General features: G+C 45.1%; 1 protein-coding gene across 1 annotated transcript in view; it reads right to left on the reverse strand.

Annotated features, from left to right (window-relative positions):
- GUCY2F (guanylate cyclase 2F, retinal) overlaps positions 1-14583 on the reverse strand; it is a 45839-nt gene extending 31256 nt beyond the window's left edge. The window contains 6 exon segments of the mRNA XM_086481550.1: positions 3898-3982; positions 8915-9269; positions 10811-11106; positions 11697-11718; positions 12849-13332; positions 14576-14583. Coding sequence (XP_086337676.1) covers positions 3898-3982; positions 8915-9269; positions 10811-11106; positions 11697-11718; positions 12849-13332; positions 14576-14583 — 1250 coding nt within the window.
- Between the last annotated feature and the right edge of the window lie 2038 nt (positions 14584-16621).

Consider the following 16621-nt stretch of genomic DNA (forward strand, 5'->3'; position numbering starts at 1 on the left):
AATGGATGTCAAGGTCTATCACTGAGCACAAAGCACACTGTATCTATTAGTCAAAAACTCGTCAAGCAAGAACAAAGAAGGGAAAGAAAAGCTCCTCCAGAGCCCCTAATGTCACTATTTTTGTTTAAGGACCTTCGTTTCCACTGCAGCAGATGTCTGATCTGCACACACTTAAGACTTTTCCTGATGAAATGGGCAGTAGGATGCTTTCTGCTAACTGTACTGTAGAAAGAATCCATTTTGAGAGTCTATAGATCTTGAAAGGAGGGGATGGCCACTTGGGAGGACTATAAGACTGCTGTCAGAGGATGTAGGGAGGCAACTAGGAAAGCTAAGGCCTCCTTGGAGTTAAGCCTTGCAAGGGAGGTCAAGGACAACAGAAAGGGCTTCTTCAAATACATTGCAGACAAAACTGACAGGCAGTGTAGCCCCACTGTTGAATGAGGTGGGTGCCCTGACGACAGAGGATACAATGAAGGCAGAGTTACTGAATGCCTTCTTTGCCTCTGTCTATACTGCTGGAGACTGTTCTCAGGAGCCCCAGACCCCTGAGGCCCCAGAGGAAGTCAAGATAAAGGAGAAGTTTGACTTGGTTGATGAGGACTGGGTTAGGGATCAATTAAGCAAGCTGGACACAACATAAATCCATGGGCCCTGATGGGACGCACCCATGGGTGCTGAGGGGGCTGGTGGGTCATTGTTAGACGACTCTCCATCATCTTTGGTAAGTCGTGGGGAACAGGTGAGGTGCCTGAGGACTGGAGGAAAGCAAATGTCACTTCAGTCTTCAAAAAGGGCAAGAAGGAGGACCCAGGTAACTACAGACCGGTCAGCCTCACCTCCATCCCTGGAAAAGTGATGGAACAATTTATCCTTGGAGCTGTCTCTAGGCATATCAAGGATAAGAGGATCATTAGGAGCAGTCAACATGGCTTCACCAAGGGGAAGTCATGTTTGACCAACCTGATAGCCTTTTATGAAGACAGAACCAGGTGCATAGATGATGGTAGTGCGGTAGATGTGGTTTACCTTGATTTCAGTAAAGCATTTGACACCATCTCCCACAGCATCCTCGCAGCTAAACTGAGGAAGTGTGGTCTGGATGATTGGGTAGCGAGGTGGATTGTGAATTGGCTGAAGGAAAGAAGTCAGAGAGTTGTGGTCAATGAGACAGAGTCCAGTTGGAGGCCTGTATCTAGTGGAGTCCCTCAGGGGTCGGTACTGGGACCAGCACGATTCAATGTATTCATCAATGACCTGGATGAGAGAATAGAGTGCACTGTCAACAAGTTTGCTGATGGCACAAAACTGGGAGGAGTGGCTGACACACCAGGAGGCTGTGCTGCCATTCAGTGGGACGTGAACAGGCTGGAGAGCTGGAGGGGGAGACATTTGATGAACTACAACAAGGGCAAGTGTCGAGTCTTGCATCTGGGAAAGAATCGCCCCATGTACCAGCCTAGGCTGGGGAATGAGCTGTTAGAGAGTAGTGTAGGGAAAAGGGACCTGGGGGTCCTGTGGACAGCAGGATGTCCATGAGCCAGCAATGTGCCCTCGTGGCCAAGAAGGCCAATGGCATCCTGGGGTGGATTAGAAAGGGGTGGTCAGTAGGTTGAGAGAGGTTCTCCTCCCCCTCTCCTCTGCCCTGGTGAGACCCCGTCTGGAACAGTGTGTCCAGTTCTGGGCCCCTCAGTTCAAGAAGGACGGGGAACTGCTGGAAAGAGTCCAGTGCAGAGCCACAAAGGTGATGAAGGGGGTGGAGCATCTCCCTTATGATGAAAGGCTGAGGGAGCTGGGTCTGTTCAGCTTGGAGAAGAGGAGACTGAGGGGTGACCTCATCAATGTTTATAAATACGTAAATGGCGAGTGTCAGGAGGATGGAGCTGGGCTCTTCTCAGTGATGGCCAATGACAGGACAAGGGGCAGCTGGAGCACAGGAGGTTCCACACTAACATAAGGAAAAACTTTTTCCCTGTGAGTGTGAGAGAGCAGTGGAACAGGCTGCCCAGAGGGGTGGTGGAGTCTCCTTCTCTGGAGACATCCAAAACCCGCCTGGGCATGTTTCTGTGTGACCTGCTGTAGGTGGTCCTGCTCTGGCAGGGGGGTGGGACTAGATGATCTTTCGAGGTCTCTTCCAACCCCTAACATTCTGTGATTTTGTGATTTGCAAAATATCCATAGATTGCCAGGTTTTCCATTGCATGTACCACTCCAGGCATTTTAGAAGACCACAGACAGCTTTTTGGAGTTCTTTGGGAGCCTTAGCCATATGGCCACAGGCATCTCCTGGAATGATTTTTTAATAATCTTTCTCTAACTGCTTTGTCCCAAGCCACCTAACTCAGCTTCATGCAAAACTCATCTCTTATGTACTTTTCACCTTGCTCAGTCAATCATGTCCTCTCTCCCAAGCATGGAGAAAAGCACCCCTCTGCTGAAAGCAAAGCACAGACAGTGGAGTGACTCATAATTAAGGTCACACAGCAGATCCCTGGCAGAGCTAAGACCAGAGCTCCCACATTTGAACTCAGACCGTGCTGTGGTTTAAATTTAGTTCCAGACATGCCCTTCCCTAACATAAATCATTGTCTGAGTCATGCTAGATTTTTTTTCCCCTTGCAGATGGCCATACATCTTTACTCAAGACTGAGCCTTCCCAAGCACAGTCTGGTACTTGTGGAACAGCTTACAAGTAGAGTAGGCAGAAAGATTGTCTTTTATTTACGTAATTGTAGAGGCTGGTGGCCAAGGGCTTTAAAGTGCTGGTGGATGGAGGCAACCTCCTCAGTGCCTGCCATTATAAGGTATCAAAAACAGCTGTGTGTTATAAGCAGGGGAACTGTTTGGGGTGTTGCTTGCTGGGTGGCCTTATACCATCTGGGTTTGGTGGGATGATTCAGGGATAGAGAGAAGACATGGTTTGTGATGATTTGAGAAGCAGAACTGGATGGGATGATCTGGGAACCCTGCTCTGCTGAACTAATTGCTGCTGAGTAAATATGTTCACTCTAATTTCAGTCATGCACCATGGAGACATCAGTAATGAGAGACAGATTACTCCAGGAGCCAGTTTGGCGCAGATTACCTTAGGTTACGGCCATAGTGTCCTTGCCAAAAAGCAATCCGTAGTTCCTGGACCACCCGGTCCATGCTGCCTCATGTCCACCTTGGATATAGATTTGGGACACAAGTGTGACCTATGCAATTGTTGGAAACTGCTGCTTCCCCAGCAGACTGCTTCGTTTACTCCAAAGATGCCATGCCCAGACAAATATATACGCAAGGTGAATGACTGGGGAGCTGGACTCAGTTCAAAACAAGGAGTGAATGAACTTGGTAATAAAGAGGCATCCTAATTAATTGCTCCAAATGCTTTCCAGAGATATTCTTGATCTCTTTCTCTGAAGTGCATGGAGAAGGCAAAGAGGGCCAGCCTAGGTGCTTAATAGGAATCATGATTATATTAGGGACAAAAATCCAGGGAAGAATGATCTGGAATAAGAAATAAGACATTTAACATGGCTCAGTCTCCACCACAACATTCTTAAAGCAGATTCCTGTTGTTGGTTTGTACTGCACGCTGCACTTTCAAAGTGGTAGCCACCTTCCTAATGGTAGAGAGCCATCATCCAGCTAATCCTTCCAGCAACAGACTGCAATGTTCTTCCAAGACCTGGACTGGATTAAGGGTAAAATGAGTCCTCCTGAGACTGCAGAACCAATGCCTGCAGTGCTCAAGCCACTATCACTTAATAAAGTGAAGATATATGTGGCTGGAGAACAAAGACCATGGTCAAACCCACTAGGTGTTCACATGGTCCGAACTGCTGGTTAAAATGCAAGTCTCCCACAGAAGCTAAAAGTGGCACCAAACCAAATATGCACTGCAATTCTCACCTGACGAGAGAAGCCAGGCCCACAGCACAAAGCACTAGGGCAAATATCAGCATCACTCCCAAAATCATGACTGTAGGCTCGATCCCTGTGCAAAGAGGAGGAAAGAATCAGTGAATTAGAAAATCCCTTTGATTTAGACAATAATATTAAAAATATCAATATTAGACCATTAGACTACAAAGTCAAATATTCAGCCAAGAGAATGCTAGAAGACAATTTTTATGCAATGTTAATTTGTGAATACACAAATACTTACTGACTCTATTTACCTGAGACTGCAAATACTTCAATTATTTATTTCCATGCACTTTTTTTTCTATATCAGACCTAGAGCCCTGGATCCGTGGAAAAACAGTTTTTCTTCAAGTAAATAAAGACTGGACTCAGAGGGAAGTATGAAGATTTAGAGGCAGCTTCTGCAAAGATCATAACTTTTGAACATTTGACCCTCTTCTCTCCAAGAACCAAAAAGTTGAAAAAAATCTTTATCATGTGGTATCAAACTGACAGCCAGTGTGAGTCACCAGCCCATCTGGGATTTTTCATTCCCTGATACAGATTTCTAATGCTGAAAAGAGCAGGAAGAAGGAGGAGAAGGTTGATGTTTTCCTCAATGAGCCCATCAACAGAAAGTGCCGGAGACAGATACTTTGCTCGTGACTGTCTTTGCTAGAGAGCTAAGGAAAGCCAACACGACTGGATGAGCTAAATTCCAGTGGGAACTGTTTGCTCGCTCTGTCTGTTCTGTCTTCTGTTTTTTTTTTCTATTTTATTCTGTCTGTATTCAGAGATCCTTAAACACAGACAAGCATGGAGAAATCTGGGTTGATAAAAGGTTCACAACTATGTCATGCTTGCACCTAAATCACAGGCCTTTTTGCAAGCACTGAAACCTAGAGCTTCATAGTGAAAGCTGCAGGCTTTTTTGCAAACTGGTGTCCTTTTCAGGAAAAGACAGAACATTTTAGCTGAAGTTATCCTGACAGGTTTGGACTTACTTTCTGCTTCAGCCCAGGGCCCCAGTCCCTGATCGTCCTCACACATACACTGAAACAGGTTGCCCAGAGAAGTTGTAGATGCCCCATCCCTGGAAGTGTTCAAGGTCAGGTTGGATTGGACTTTGAGCAGCCTGATCCAGTAGGAGGTTGGACTAGATGGAAGGGTTGAACTAGATGATTTTGAAAGGTCCCTTCCAACCCAAACTATTCTATGACACTACAATCCTAGTGAAAGATGTCCCTGACCATGGCAGGGGGGTTGGACTGATCTCTTCCAACACAAATCATTCTGAGATTCTATGATAGTGTGATTCTGCATAAGAAGTCACTCTGCTTTCATGCTCCAGCCTGGAACTAGCCCTGTACACCTCCATCTGAGAAGAAATCTCGGCCCAGTACAGTGGATACGTCACACCCATTTCTCCACCTCGCAGACAGTGTGGTTGTAGGCCAAGGTTTCACTTCACCAAAGTGCAATGGAGACACAGCCAACTTTCTCCAGGAGGTTCCCACCTTGAATACAGGAATGAGCAAGACCACACCAAGCTGACCTGAAGGTTTGTTCTTCATGCATGGACAGTCAGAGTGTGGCGGTCCTCATAAAAGCAAGTGACAGCAACCCAACATTCATCCCCAGGAGGCAAGGGAGCTGCCAAAGATGTGGCCCCCTCCAGAAGGACTGGTGTGAGTGTGAAGCCAGAACACATCCCATAAAGGTCTTGCACAATGCTAAACCCACAGAAAAGGAGGAACTGGATCAGCTTAGAGGCAGATGTCCAGGAGACCTAGTGCTCTGGGGCTATGGGTGCCGGCTACAAAAATTTTCACTGAAGAGGGAATGAGCTCTGAATAGCCCAGTCACAGTGGCATGGGTTGGTTTTCTTTCTGAATAAAGGAGCAAATGCCCCCTGGACAAACCAACGATGGTGTGTAGGGGTATGAAAGTCCTATCTCGCATCTCTGCATGGCCTTCTAACATTTTCAGAGAGAATCTGTAACCCGGATCTCAGTGTGGTGGGAATAATGTGGCGTTTGTTAATGTCCTCTTCGGTATTCAGTCAGGGGTTTTTTTACTTGTCCTGTCTCCCAAGCTTCCTCAGGTAGCCCCCAGAGACTCTGCTGTCTGAACAATCCTCCTTTGAGAAAGAGGCTGAGAGAAATTCTTTTACTTATTACCATTGCATATTATAACCCACAAGTGCTTGGCCATACTTTAGAGGACTCTAATGCAATGTGATACTTGAAAGTAAAGACAGCTGGGTGTCTTGAGCTTGGAGAAGAAGAGACTGAGGGGTGACCTCCTCAATGTTTATAATTATGTAAAGGGTGAGTGTCAGGAGGATGGAGCAGGGCTCTTCTCAGTGATGGCCAATGACAAGACAAGGGGCAACGGGTGCAAGCTGGAGCACAGGAGGTTCCACATTAACTGGAACCCTCACTTTTCACTGTGAGGGTGACAGAGCACTGGAACAGGCTGCCCAGAGAGGTTGTGGAGTCTCCTTCTCTGGAGACATTCAAAACCCTCCTGGACATGCTCCTGTGTGACCTACTCTCGGTGGTCCTGCTCTGGCAGGGGGGTGGGACTAGACGATCTTTCAAGGTCCCTTCCAACCCCGAACATTCTGTGATCCTGTGTTTCCCTGATTCTGTGAAAGCCAGTGCAGAAAACCAAGGAATAGCAAAGGGTCTCTTCCTGATCATGAGCTTTGCTGATGTAGGGGCACAGTTACACATTATGACATAAGGACTCTTCCACATCTGGAAAACATCCAAAGTCTGTCCAATTTCATTCACTGAAGCATCTGATAATCTGAGAGTCAGAGCTGGTTGGAGCACAACAGTCACTGGCGTGAACAAGAGACAGTAAAAGGACAAGAGAAGTAAAAAAATACCCACCCAGATAAACAAACCCTAAGGAACAGGAGATAGTGAAAACAATACCAAAGACCAGAGAGCTCATATCAATGATGGATGGGCCATTGCGGGGATCATGCAAAACCTTGCAGAAGCTCGGCAAGAACTTTATAACTTATCAGAAGTGAAAGCAAGGTTATCATGGGCTCATGGGAAAGAGCAAATTTACAGCATACTTGAAGGGACTTGTAGGATTGTGTTAAACTCATTAGGGGATGTTTTAAGGGGATTGTGGGAGTATGTGAAACTTCTTACTGGATGTTTAAAGGGACAAAAATCAGGAAAGGGAGGGGTGGAGGTGGGTTGGGCCTGCTCAACTATGGGATAGTGGAGAGGATGGGGATGCTGGTGACACACAAGCATGTTGTGCATTTTTCCAGCCAAACCCAGCACCAGATCATTGCAATCTGTCCTACCTTCTTTTTAACCGCTGTTCCTAATTTTTTTCCCTGGGTGAGTGTGCTCTGCCTGCTTGTGACGTTTGTAGACATCAACGTAACCAACACATAAGATAAGAAGTCCTGGAGCCTGCAACCCATGAGGGACTACAAGTCTGGAGACCAGCCTCTGCAGAGACCAAAGGGTTTGAGAGCTAGCTATGGGAGAATTACAGGCTTGGACCATCTCCCAGAGGATGTGTTCGTATGTATGCAGGAGTTGGGGTTGTGAGATCTGGTAGCAAGCCTGGAACCTGATTAAGTGGTGCATAAGAACAGCATCAGGCCATTTGTGTTGTCCATGCCTTGGCAATGCTGGTTGGGCGTAGCGGTGCCTGCAAGCACATTGCTCTCTAACATGTGTTTTTCTGTCGGTGACTGGCTGTGTCAGCAGTGTGTGTGTGTGTGCACGTGTGCTGGGAGCACCTGCTCAGCCTGCTCCTAGTGGATCTGGGCTCAGGAACCACAGGAGCCTGGCAACTTCACATCCAATCCCCCTCCAACCCTAACTCCACACAAAAGCCAGACTGAAGCCTGCATTTAATTCTAGGCATAAAATTCGGTCTCTGAAATATTAGTAATAATAATAAATTACTGCTTCACTGACAAATGCCTAGAGGTTTATGCTTTTGTAAAGATGTGAACATAAAATCTGATCTCTAAAAATCACTGGGATTTTTCCATAGACTACAATGGGACGCTAAATTACTATGTCATTCTTAGTAGCAGTGCAAAAATAGACAAATGGTAGCATTATATTTGTCTCTTCTATAGCTTCTGTAAGATCAGTATAGCTGCTGTAAGATCAGTGTATCTCCAGTTTCCATGGAGTGACACTGATTTAAACCAGCTATGGCTGAGCCAAGGGGAATGTTTTTCTCAGCTGCTGAATGACATATTCTGTAGATGTGGTTAATTTTGCCTGTTTAAGTCATGTCCTGGAGCAGTAGGAGTAAATGCTTAGTATTATAAACAAATATGTCAAGTGGAGGCTAAATATCCTACCCTGAGATTTTGGTTTCCCTGTGGACTTTAAAACTTCACCACAGTTACCTCAAATTAAAAATAATAAGGAAAACCAGTGCCCAGTCTCTCAAACCCAGGAAACAGCACAGATATGTCTGCCCCTAAGTCTTCAGTTACCACCTCTGTTGTCTACAGTAACTCAATTTTGAGTAATGATTATTGTATCTTTTTGATGAGGTGAGCTCTGATGATCCTTAAAGCTGCAGAGCTAACTGGGTAAAGAAGCTGGGGTTAACCGGGAGAGAAGTGCAGGTCTCTTAGTCTGTCTTCAACACAAATCCTCTTAGTGCCCTGTCCCTCAGAAGGATAGGAACACGGTGCTGGCTGGAGCCTCCAGCATTTATTGAATGCTATCAAAATAGGCAGATGTTGACTGTTAGACCTGGAAAACTCTTTCCAGCACACAACAGCGACAACAACCTTATTGACCTAACAAGCAATAAGAGAGTCTTGTGGATCAATAGTGGGATCTCTGCATAGGCCTCCCATTACAAACAGCAAGATGACTGGTCATAATTGTATGAGTTTCTTGAGTTTATGTTTTCTTTTTGGGGAGCTCTCTCCTGGAGTAAGAGAAAAGATGAAATAAATAATAAGCACGGACCCAATGCGGTTTTACCCTGGGTTTTTTGTCTTTCTTACCTCCAGCGCAGAGAACGTCCGGATCAAACCAGCAGCTGGAGTCTGGCTTGGGTGGAGCTCCGCTGGGAAAGTGAATAGCCCGACCTAGAGGCTGCACAGAGTCTGAAGACATGTCCAGCAAGTGAGTTGGGAAGAGCTGGTTCCCATGACCATCTGTGTCCAGTATCACATAGTTGCTCAGTCCCTTCCCGCAGTTGTCTGTCTCTACCCGGTGACTAAATCCAGGGAAACTGAAGTTTTTTGTGTGCTCAGCTATCTTAGCTCCTGAGATTCTGACTCCTTTCCTCCGAGCACTGTCTATAGCCATTGCCATGAAGTAAATGGCATCATAGATTGTTCCAAAAAGTGGAGAAACCTAAAAATACAGGAGAATTGACGTCAGAATATACTGCTGCCAGCCTCTAGTTTGAGATCTGTGGCAAAAGACGTCCTGCTGGCTAAACTGCAAACTCAAGAATTGAGACACCTGAGCATTAAGGCTCACAGAGTAATGGGTTTGGAGAACCTCAGGTTGAAGGTGTAGCTCTGAATCAACACAAAATATGTGTGGCTTTGAATATTTGTCTTTTCTTACGATTGTTTCCCAAAATACAATTTCAAAATATTTTTAAAACCACATAAAATTGTTTTATCATAGGAAGAGGCAAGACTCTGAGCCTAATGTTCAGCTGGCATTTTGTCACAACCTGCCCCAAAGAACTGCGCTAAAACATCTTCCACAAATAGGAGATCAAAGTCAAAGTCTCACCTCCCTACCCAGGAAGGAAAAGTGTCATACCCAAAGGATTGGTCCTCTCCATCAGAACATTCTTTATTCCTAAGATGTAAAAATCTTAAAGCAGAGCCACAGCAAACTTGTTCTGTGGGGTACCAGATCCTTTTCTTCTTGCATTGCTCCCTTCTGTGCTGGCCTTGATTTAGGAACCTATAAGTTTCCCCTCCCCTAAAAACAAATGTGGTGGCATTTGCAATCACATGGTCATTCACCATTGGTAGGTGAAGAGAGATTATAGCCATACGCTCATGATAAAATGAGGAGTGCTCTTGGGAGCCACAGAATTTGAAATCTGTGGTGGGATTCATTGATCAGATGTAGACACCTGCAATGAAGAACCCTACACTCAATATAGTTAACCTGGGCTCTCATTATAGTGAAGGGAAAGAAATGGATGCTTTCAAAATGTGATTCATCTCCTCCTAAAGCAGACATGCATGCAGATCTGGTAAATCATGCCTTAAAAGTTCTTGTAATTTTTTGGAGGATCATAGTGAGATTTGAGGATTAGCTCAGCTGAATACCGTGTCTCTTCACCAGCATAACAGATTCCCCAGCTCTTCTTGTTGTGTCTACAAGGTAGGAACTGACTAGGTTCTTTTTATAGGCTACCTGTGACATTTAGAATATTGTAGTGACAAAGAATAACTTTGTCTATAGTGATAAGAGGAATGAGGCAGCAATGACCCTAAGCATTTCCCTCTAGAAGCATCCAGTATTTCATTTGTCTGTCACATCCCCTCAAATTTGCAGGCATGTGGTCATCTTATTTTGGTGCCTTACGAACTCCGTGGACTTTATCCGTCTTAGGAGACACCTCTTCAGCTTAGGCCTATTGCAGTTAGCACACAGCAAACCAAATCTGAGACTCTCAGAGACACCCCCTTTCTCTTGAACTCCCAGCATCGTCCTGCAGTTGAACCAATTGAGTTAGATTGCCAGACATCCAGGAGAAATATCCTTTCCCAATGAATGCAGACCACATCCATCTTTCATCATATTTTTCTCAAAATAAAAGTACTCAGTCTGGGTTGTCTGTCCCCTATACTTTCTCTGTAACTATTGTTTGTCCCTCGTCTCCTGTTGCCAGCCCAGAAAAGCCCGATAGAAAGAATATTTACCTGGGTGACTTCCAAATCCCTGGTTATTTCACCACTTTCTTTAGCTTCCCTGAATGCATCATAAAACGTCCTTTCTCCAGACTCCAGTGTGATAGTCAGCACAGCATCATATGCTTCCTGGAGCTTGCTGTCATTATCAAAGATGTTGAATGTGTTGTTTTGGTAAGGAAGACTGTACAGTAAAGTGTCATATGGAACAAAGACGTATCTTCCATCTGCTAGTCCCATTTCCAGAGCTTTTTTGAGTAAGGTGGCCTGTTCCTCCCCTCCAACAAGCACAGAATGCATGCACAGGACTATAACTGAAATACAAAGATTACAGTGTTGTTAATCCATTTGGGGGTTTCGGCACAAAATAGCTCCCTCCCCCCAGTAAAAGAGCTATCTGAACTGCTATATCAAGTCAGGCTCTAATGGTCCCCAACCAATGTTATATGCTGAAGAAGTTGGGAGCTACATCAATTTTGTTCAACCTCTGGAGGTCTGCAATATCTAGCAAAGGAGGCTGTAAATATTACCCATTCCTGGAGCCATCTGGAAGGATAAGTGGAGAGAAATTTTGACAAAAGTGAGGCACAAGCTAACATGATGTGTAGTCACGGTCATCGTTGTCATTGACTGAGAGACACGAGCTTTCCCTCTGTGTGCCCTGAACTGACAGACACCACACAGTCATTAGCAGTGCCCAAGCTCCAGCCCTTCACCTTGTCACCACATATACAGATTTTGGGTTGGGCACTATGCTGTGTTGCATCATCTAGTCCACGCCTGGCTGTCCCAGAGTCTGTATTTGCCTGCAAAATGCCATGGGGCCAATGTCCCCATGTCTGGTGGGGAGATCTGAAATACAAGTGTACCTGTCTAACAGGCTTGCCACCATGCTCACTGGCCCTTTGTGAAAGGAAGCACTCCTGAATTTTCAACAAAGGCAGAATTTCAAAACTCAGTCAGCGAGAGGAGCAAAGGAGGACAATGATGGGAAGTTGTAAAGGAGACCAGCCTGCTACTGAACCGTAACGAAGTAGGATTGCTAGAATAGCTGTGGTCTCTCCTTAGGAGAAGTATCCTTGGCCAAGTAGAAGCTGAAGTGAACAAGAGCATTTTCAGGTTGCTGAATTACAGGAAAGAAACGGGTGCTTCTAGGCAGTGATTCAGCCCATGCTACAACAGGAAGCTTAAGCTGGTTAGATTAATCCTGTTTGAAGAGGGACTAGTTCTCTCCATTGGTTAGGAAAGGAGCCCATCATCTCTAACTCACACGGAGAGCCATGATGGTGATGAGGTGAACCCACCCAAGACGAATTTGGTCTCAAGCATAGATTTTAGCACTGATAAAACTCCAAGTTAGACAGCACCTTGCTACCCTTCTTAGTCTTTAGGATAAAAGCCAAACTCTTAGCTAAAATGCATCCTCATCCGGATTCACAGTGCTGCCTGCAGAGGTGTACATCCAGGATCAGAGGTCCATCACAGACTTCCTAACAAGTCTCTGAACCAGAAAAGCATGATATTTTTCCCACATTTTCTCAAGAGAAAAAAGATGATTCTTTACTACATGCTGTATGTTAACAAGGGCCCTTCGACTGCTTTAGTATGTGATGTATAACACTGGATTTCACTTGATACCTTCAGTGAACACAGAGAGCAAGGACACAGCATCAAAGAGTGAAATTTTTGATAATCCGTAATCCAAAACACTATAAATATAAAACCTTCCTATAAATCCCTCTTTACACTTGACAAGGTCAAGCACAGACATCTGTCTACTAAATACTCTTTTTTCAAACAAGGTGGACCCAATCTTTTATGTTGTAGAAGACTATTTTGCCTTATCTCCATCACATGCAGAATGCCCAGTATTGTTTTTCGTGAAGCCCTGGCTCCTTTAGGGTCAAAGATAAAAATCTGCTTGACTTCAGTGACTCCAAATTTTCATTCTCTAAGCCATGCCTGTTGTATAACAATGTAGTCCTACCCTAGAGAAAATTTTAAAAAAAAAGGAATGAGACTCAAAGCACTTACTTCTGATGCTGTCAGCTTCTTTAATCTCATTCCAGGTGTCTTCAATGCCTTTTTCTCCTTTACGCATGGATGTGACAGTGCCTACAGGAAGCCCCTGGTTCCTGAGTGCACTCGCTAACTTGTTGGCTGTGTCCATCCAAATATCTTCGTTGGAAGCAATGATGCCAACATGAGCCCAGTTAAAATATTTCATTATTGTAAACAAAACTTGGGTTGGAGAGGGTAGGGTCCTTGCAAATGTAGGGTTGTAGGTGGTGGAATCCAGTTTATAATTGATGCACATCCATGAGAAGATGGCTTTATTCCAGTTTTGCCCTAAAAGTGTAGCCACTTCACAGAAGCCAGGATTCAGGGGACCTATGAAAGCCGAGGAAAGCTTTCCAAAGTCAATGAATCTAACCAGAGCTCTTGATGTCTCGCATTCTTCTTGCAGGACCACATAATCTAGCCTGTGGCCGAGATTTATTGAAGAATCTTTGCTAATTCGTCCCACTGCTAACCTGGCAGCCACATGGGGAAAGGCTTTGGAAAAGAAAGGGTCACAGTTCCAGGGTCCGAGCAGTCCAATTTTAAAAACAGAACAATGTGCTGGAGGGCAAAGTAGGATCATTCCCAACAGCAGCCACCAGAGAGCCCGGAAAAATGTCTTGAATGAATTTCCAGTGTTGAACTGATGCAATCGAACATGCCTTGACAGCACCCAGAACAAGCTGTTAGGACACAGTAGGAGAAATGACATTGTTTTACAGGAGGGTGGGTCTGTGCTGAGTTCCTCAGGAAGCCAGGCAGTGCATTACCAGCTGCTGGAAGAAAAGTAGATTACATTTGTGTTCCTGTATACGTATTTGTTCAGTGCATGTAGGTACAGCTGAGACAGCCCAAATTACACAACGGTTCTCAAGGTGCAAGTCTATGAGGTGCCAAAACCCTGCACAGACACGTGGACGTGCACCACACAAGCCACTGCACCATGCAGACAAGCGTCCAACCAGTGCCAGTTAGACATACCATAGCCCTTAAATGCACACTTATAAAAACATTTTAAAATGTTTTGGATTATATTCAGAAACCAGGCAGTGAAGAGCGAGTCTGCACTGTTTGCAGCAGTAAACACAAGCTACGGATACACCATGGTTTTGGTTCTTCAGAAGGGTAATTCCCAAATCACACAGACAAAAACACATCTAAGAAAATAAAAAGGTGAAATGCACTAAGCCAGCAAATTTTGCCAATCCAAAATCCTCAGTGAGTTTTCATTACGTATCAGAGCCCATACAAATGTAAATATACACACACATGCACACACATACATACACCCATATATACATATACTTAGAGACACATACGTATGTGCATATGATATAAAAATTTCTGAAAAGGTTTTTCAAGGACAACTCACGGCAGGGTCTCTTAAACCTGGCAAAATGAACAGTGGATAAACAGGTAATCGTAAAATGAGGGAAAAGGTGGAATATGTTCTGAATTGAGATAAAGAACTGTTAAATAACTGTCACAGCAGAAGCTTTGTGTTCACTCTTTGCTTAAAATATTCTTGGTTAAAGGCTAGGAGCCCTAGGGGGGGGTTTTTTGGGAATAACAACCTCACCCTTCACAGCCAGGCACAGAAACTGCAAATCTACAACAGTCTCCCCACCACCCACAGTGTCACCCTGTGGCTTAGAAAACTTGCTCATCCAAGCAGGTTTGTCCTCTAAAAATAGCAGGCCCCTTACACCAGCTTACCTGTTCATTACCGGAGAAGGATTTTTTTTCCTGGATCCTCAGCCACCAAAACATGAAACGCAGAGCACCGCGATGCAGCGAGTGCTGTAAATGCATCCGCTGGTCCTCTAGCCTGATGGAGAGAGACCTCCAGAAGGAGCGACCCGCCAGTGAAGCAGTTTCTCCCCAATGGCGGTGGCTGTTCTGGGACATGGGTCCTGCCTCAAGGAGAGGCGATGCATGGTCAACCTCTCCTGCAAGTGCACTTGGGTGCCCACTTCCTTCAACTTCTTGCTTACATGGGCCACTCCAACTGAGTGGGTGCTCTGGGACCCTCCACACTGTGTCAAAAGCTTTCTATGTCCCTTTCGGTGAGGGCTACTCTTCTTCAGGGTTTCACGACTTACAGTGTATCCTCCCAAGTCCTCAATTCCTCAATGAAGGTCTTGCAGAGCTCCAAGGCTGCCTCACTCCGAACTGCCTCAGTGCAGAGAGGTGCTGATATCTAATTTAGTAATTGTAGGGATGGCATCTTAAAGCTCTGTCCTTGGATTAGTGGGATTTAGCTCCTGGGATCTGCCCCTGCAGAACAGCTCCTTAAGTCTCTCTGCACCACAGCAGGGATAGCTTCTCTTCTGCCTTGTAAGCAGCAGAGACAAGAGCTATTTTAGGTTTGGGGTAAGCAGAATATTTGATTTCAGGCTTTACCATCCTGCTGATGTGTTTTGCTCCCTTTTTCCCCATTTCTTCCTTGTACCCATCATGACACACACAGAGCTTTTTACATTTGCATGGGTCTTCTTGGTTGTTTCCCTGGGTCCTCTAGATATCTCCTGTCAGCTGAGTCCTCCAATAACCCTCTCCACACTCCCAGACACCTCCCCCAGTGGACCTGGCAATAAAACTGGCATCCTGGAAAGACCTCAAATGACTCCACGCCGGTCCTAGCTAGGAAGCTGCTTGCAGGAATTTAGCTGAGGCCACAGGACCAGCACTCGTGGTCTAGAGCGAACCATTTGTAATTCAACCTTTCAGCAGTGTTAACTTCAAATACATCATCTAAATTATACATCTCGTTGGTGTTCAGGAGCAGCTCTTCATGACTAATGATTGAGGGAAGCCACAGACGCTTTCAGATGCAGTGGGGGGAGCAGCTCGCTCTCTTCATTTCATTCATTTCCTCCCGTTCACTCATTTTCGTGCACGGCCCAGATCCAGGAAAGTTTCTGGACACGTGCTTCATTGAAGACTGGTACAGCTCAAGATGGTTATCAGGAGTTACCAAATTGCTTCACATTTAGAAAGTGCCTAAAAGACATGCTAAAGTCAAGCCTAAACTCAGAACACTGCTTTATATGCTAGCAGTGCGTTAGGTTTTGACACCAGCTTTTAACCAATGCATGAAATTAAATAAAGCTTTTGCAGCTAGGAGTCTGCTTTCTTTGAACTGAACCTAAAAGTTTGATTTATCCATATACAAATATGCCTACATCTCTATCCATACATCATATGGTCACTGCTGTCTCTTTTCTTACAGCGTTGACAATGGTGCTGCGCAGTTGAATTCCGCTCAGCGTCAGTAGCCTCAAAGTCTCCTACCTTTGCAAAACAAGCTCAGGCCTTGGTATTGCATTATTTGCCTCAGTAACAAACAAGCAAGGTAAATAATGCAGTGGAGGCAAAAAAAAAAAAATGTTATTAATATAATTAATTTGGCTGGAATTAACATTAACGTTTAAGACCTGGCATATGCCTCCAAACCTTGCTTTTTTCTCCCACCTTAAGCTCATCATTGCTGCAACAACCACATCACAGAGCGAAGAATTCTTTGTAACGCTGTGTTATCCGCACACCATGAGATCAACTCCCAACACTCTTCCGTACTCACTGAAGGGAGTGATGCACACATTCATATAGCCATAACATTTCCCATGGGAAGGTTAAGCCACAGCTGGATTGCTTTGCTGTAAATTTTTAGAGCAGAAGAGGGTGCTCTAATCTCTCCGTCTGACCTCCCACATCAGCCTGGCCAAACAGCCTCCCAGGAGCTGCTGCTGCTCCCAGCTC

Source organism: Leptosomus discolor, chromosome 1 (assembly GCF_034619465.1).
Source record: "Leptosomus discolor isolate bLepDis1 chromosome 1, bLepDis1.hap2, whole genome shotgun sequence".
Lineage (NCBI taxonomy): Eukaryota > Metazoa > Chordata > Aves > Leptosomiformes > Leptosomidae > Leptosomus > Leptosomus discolor.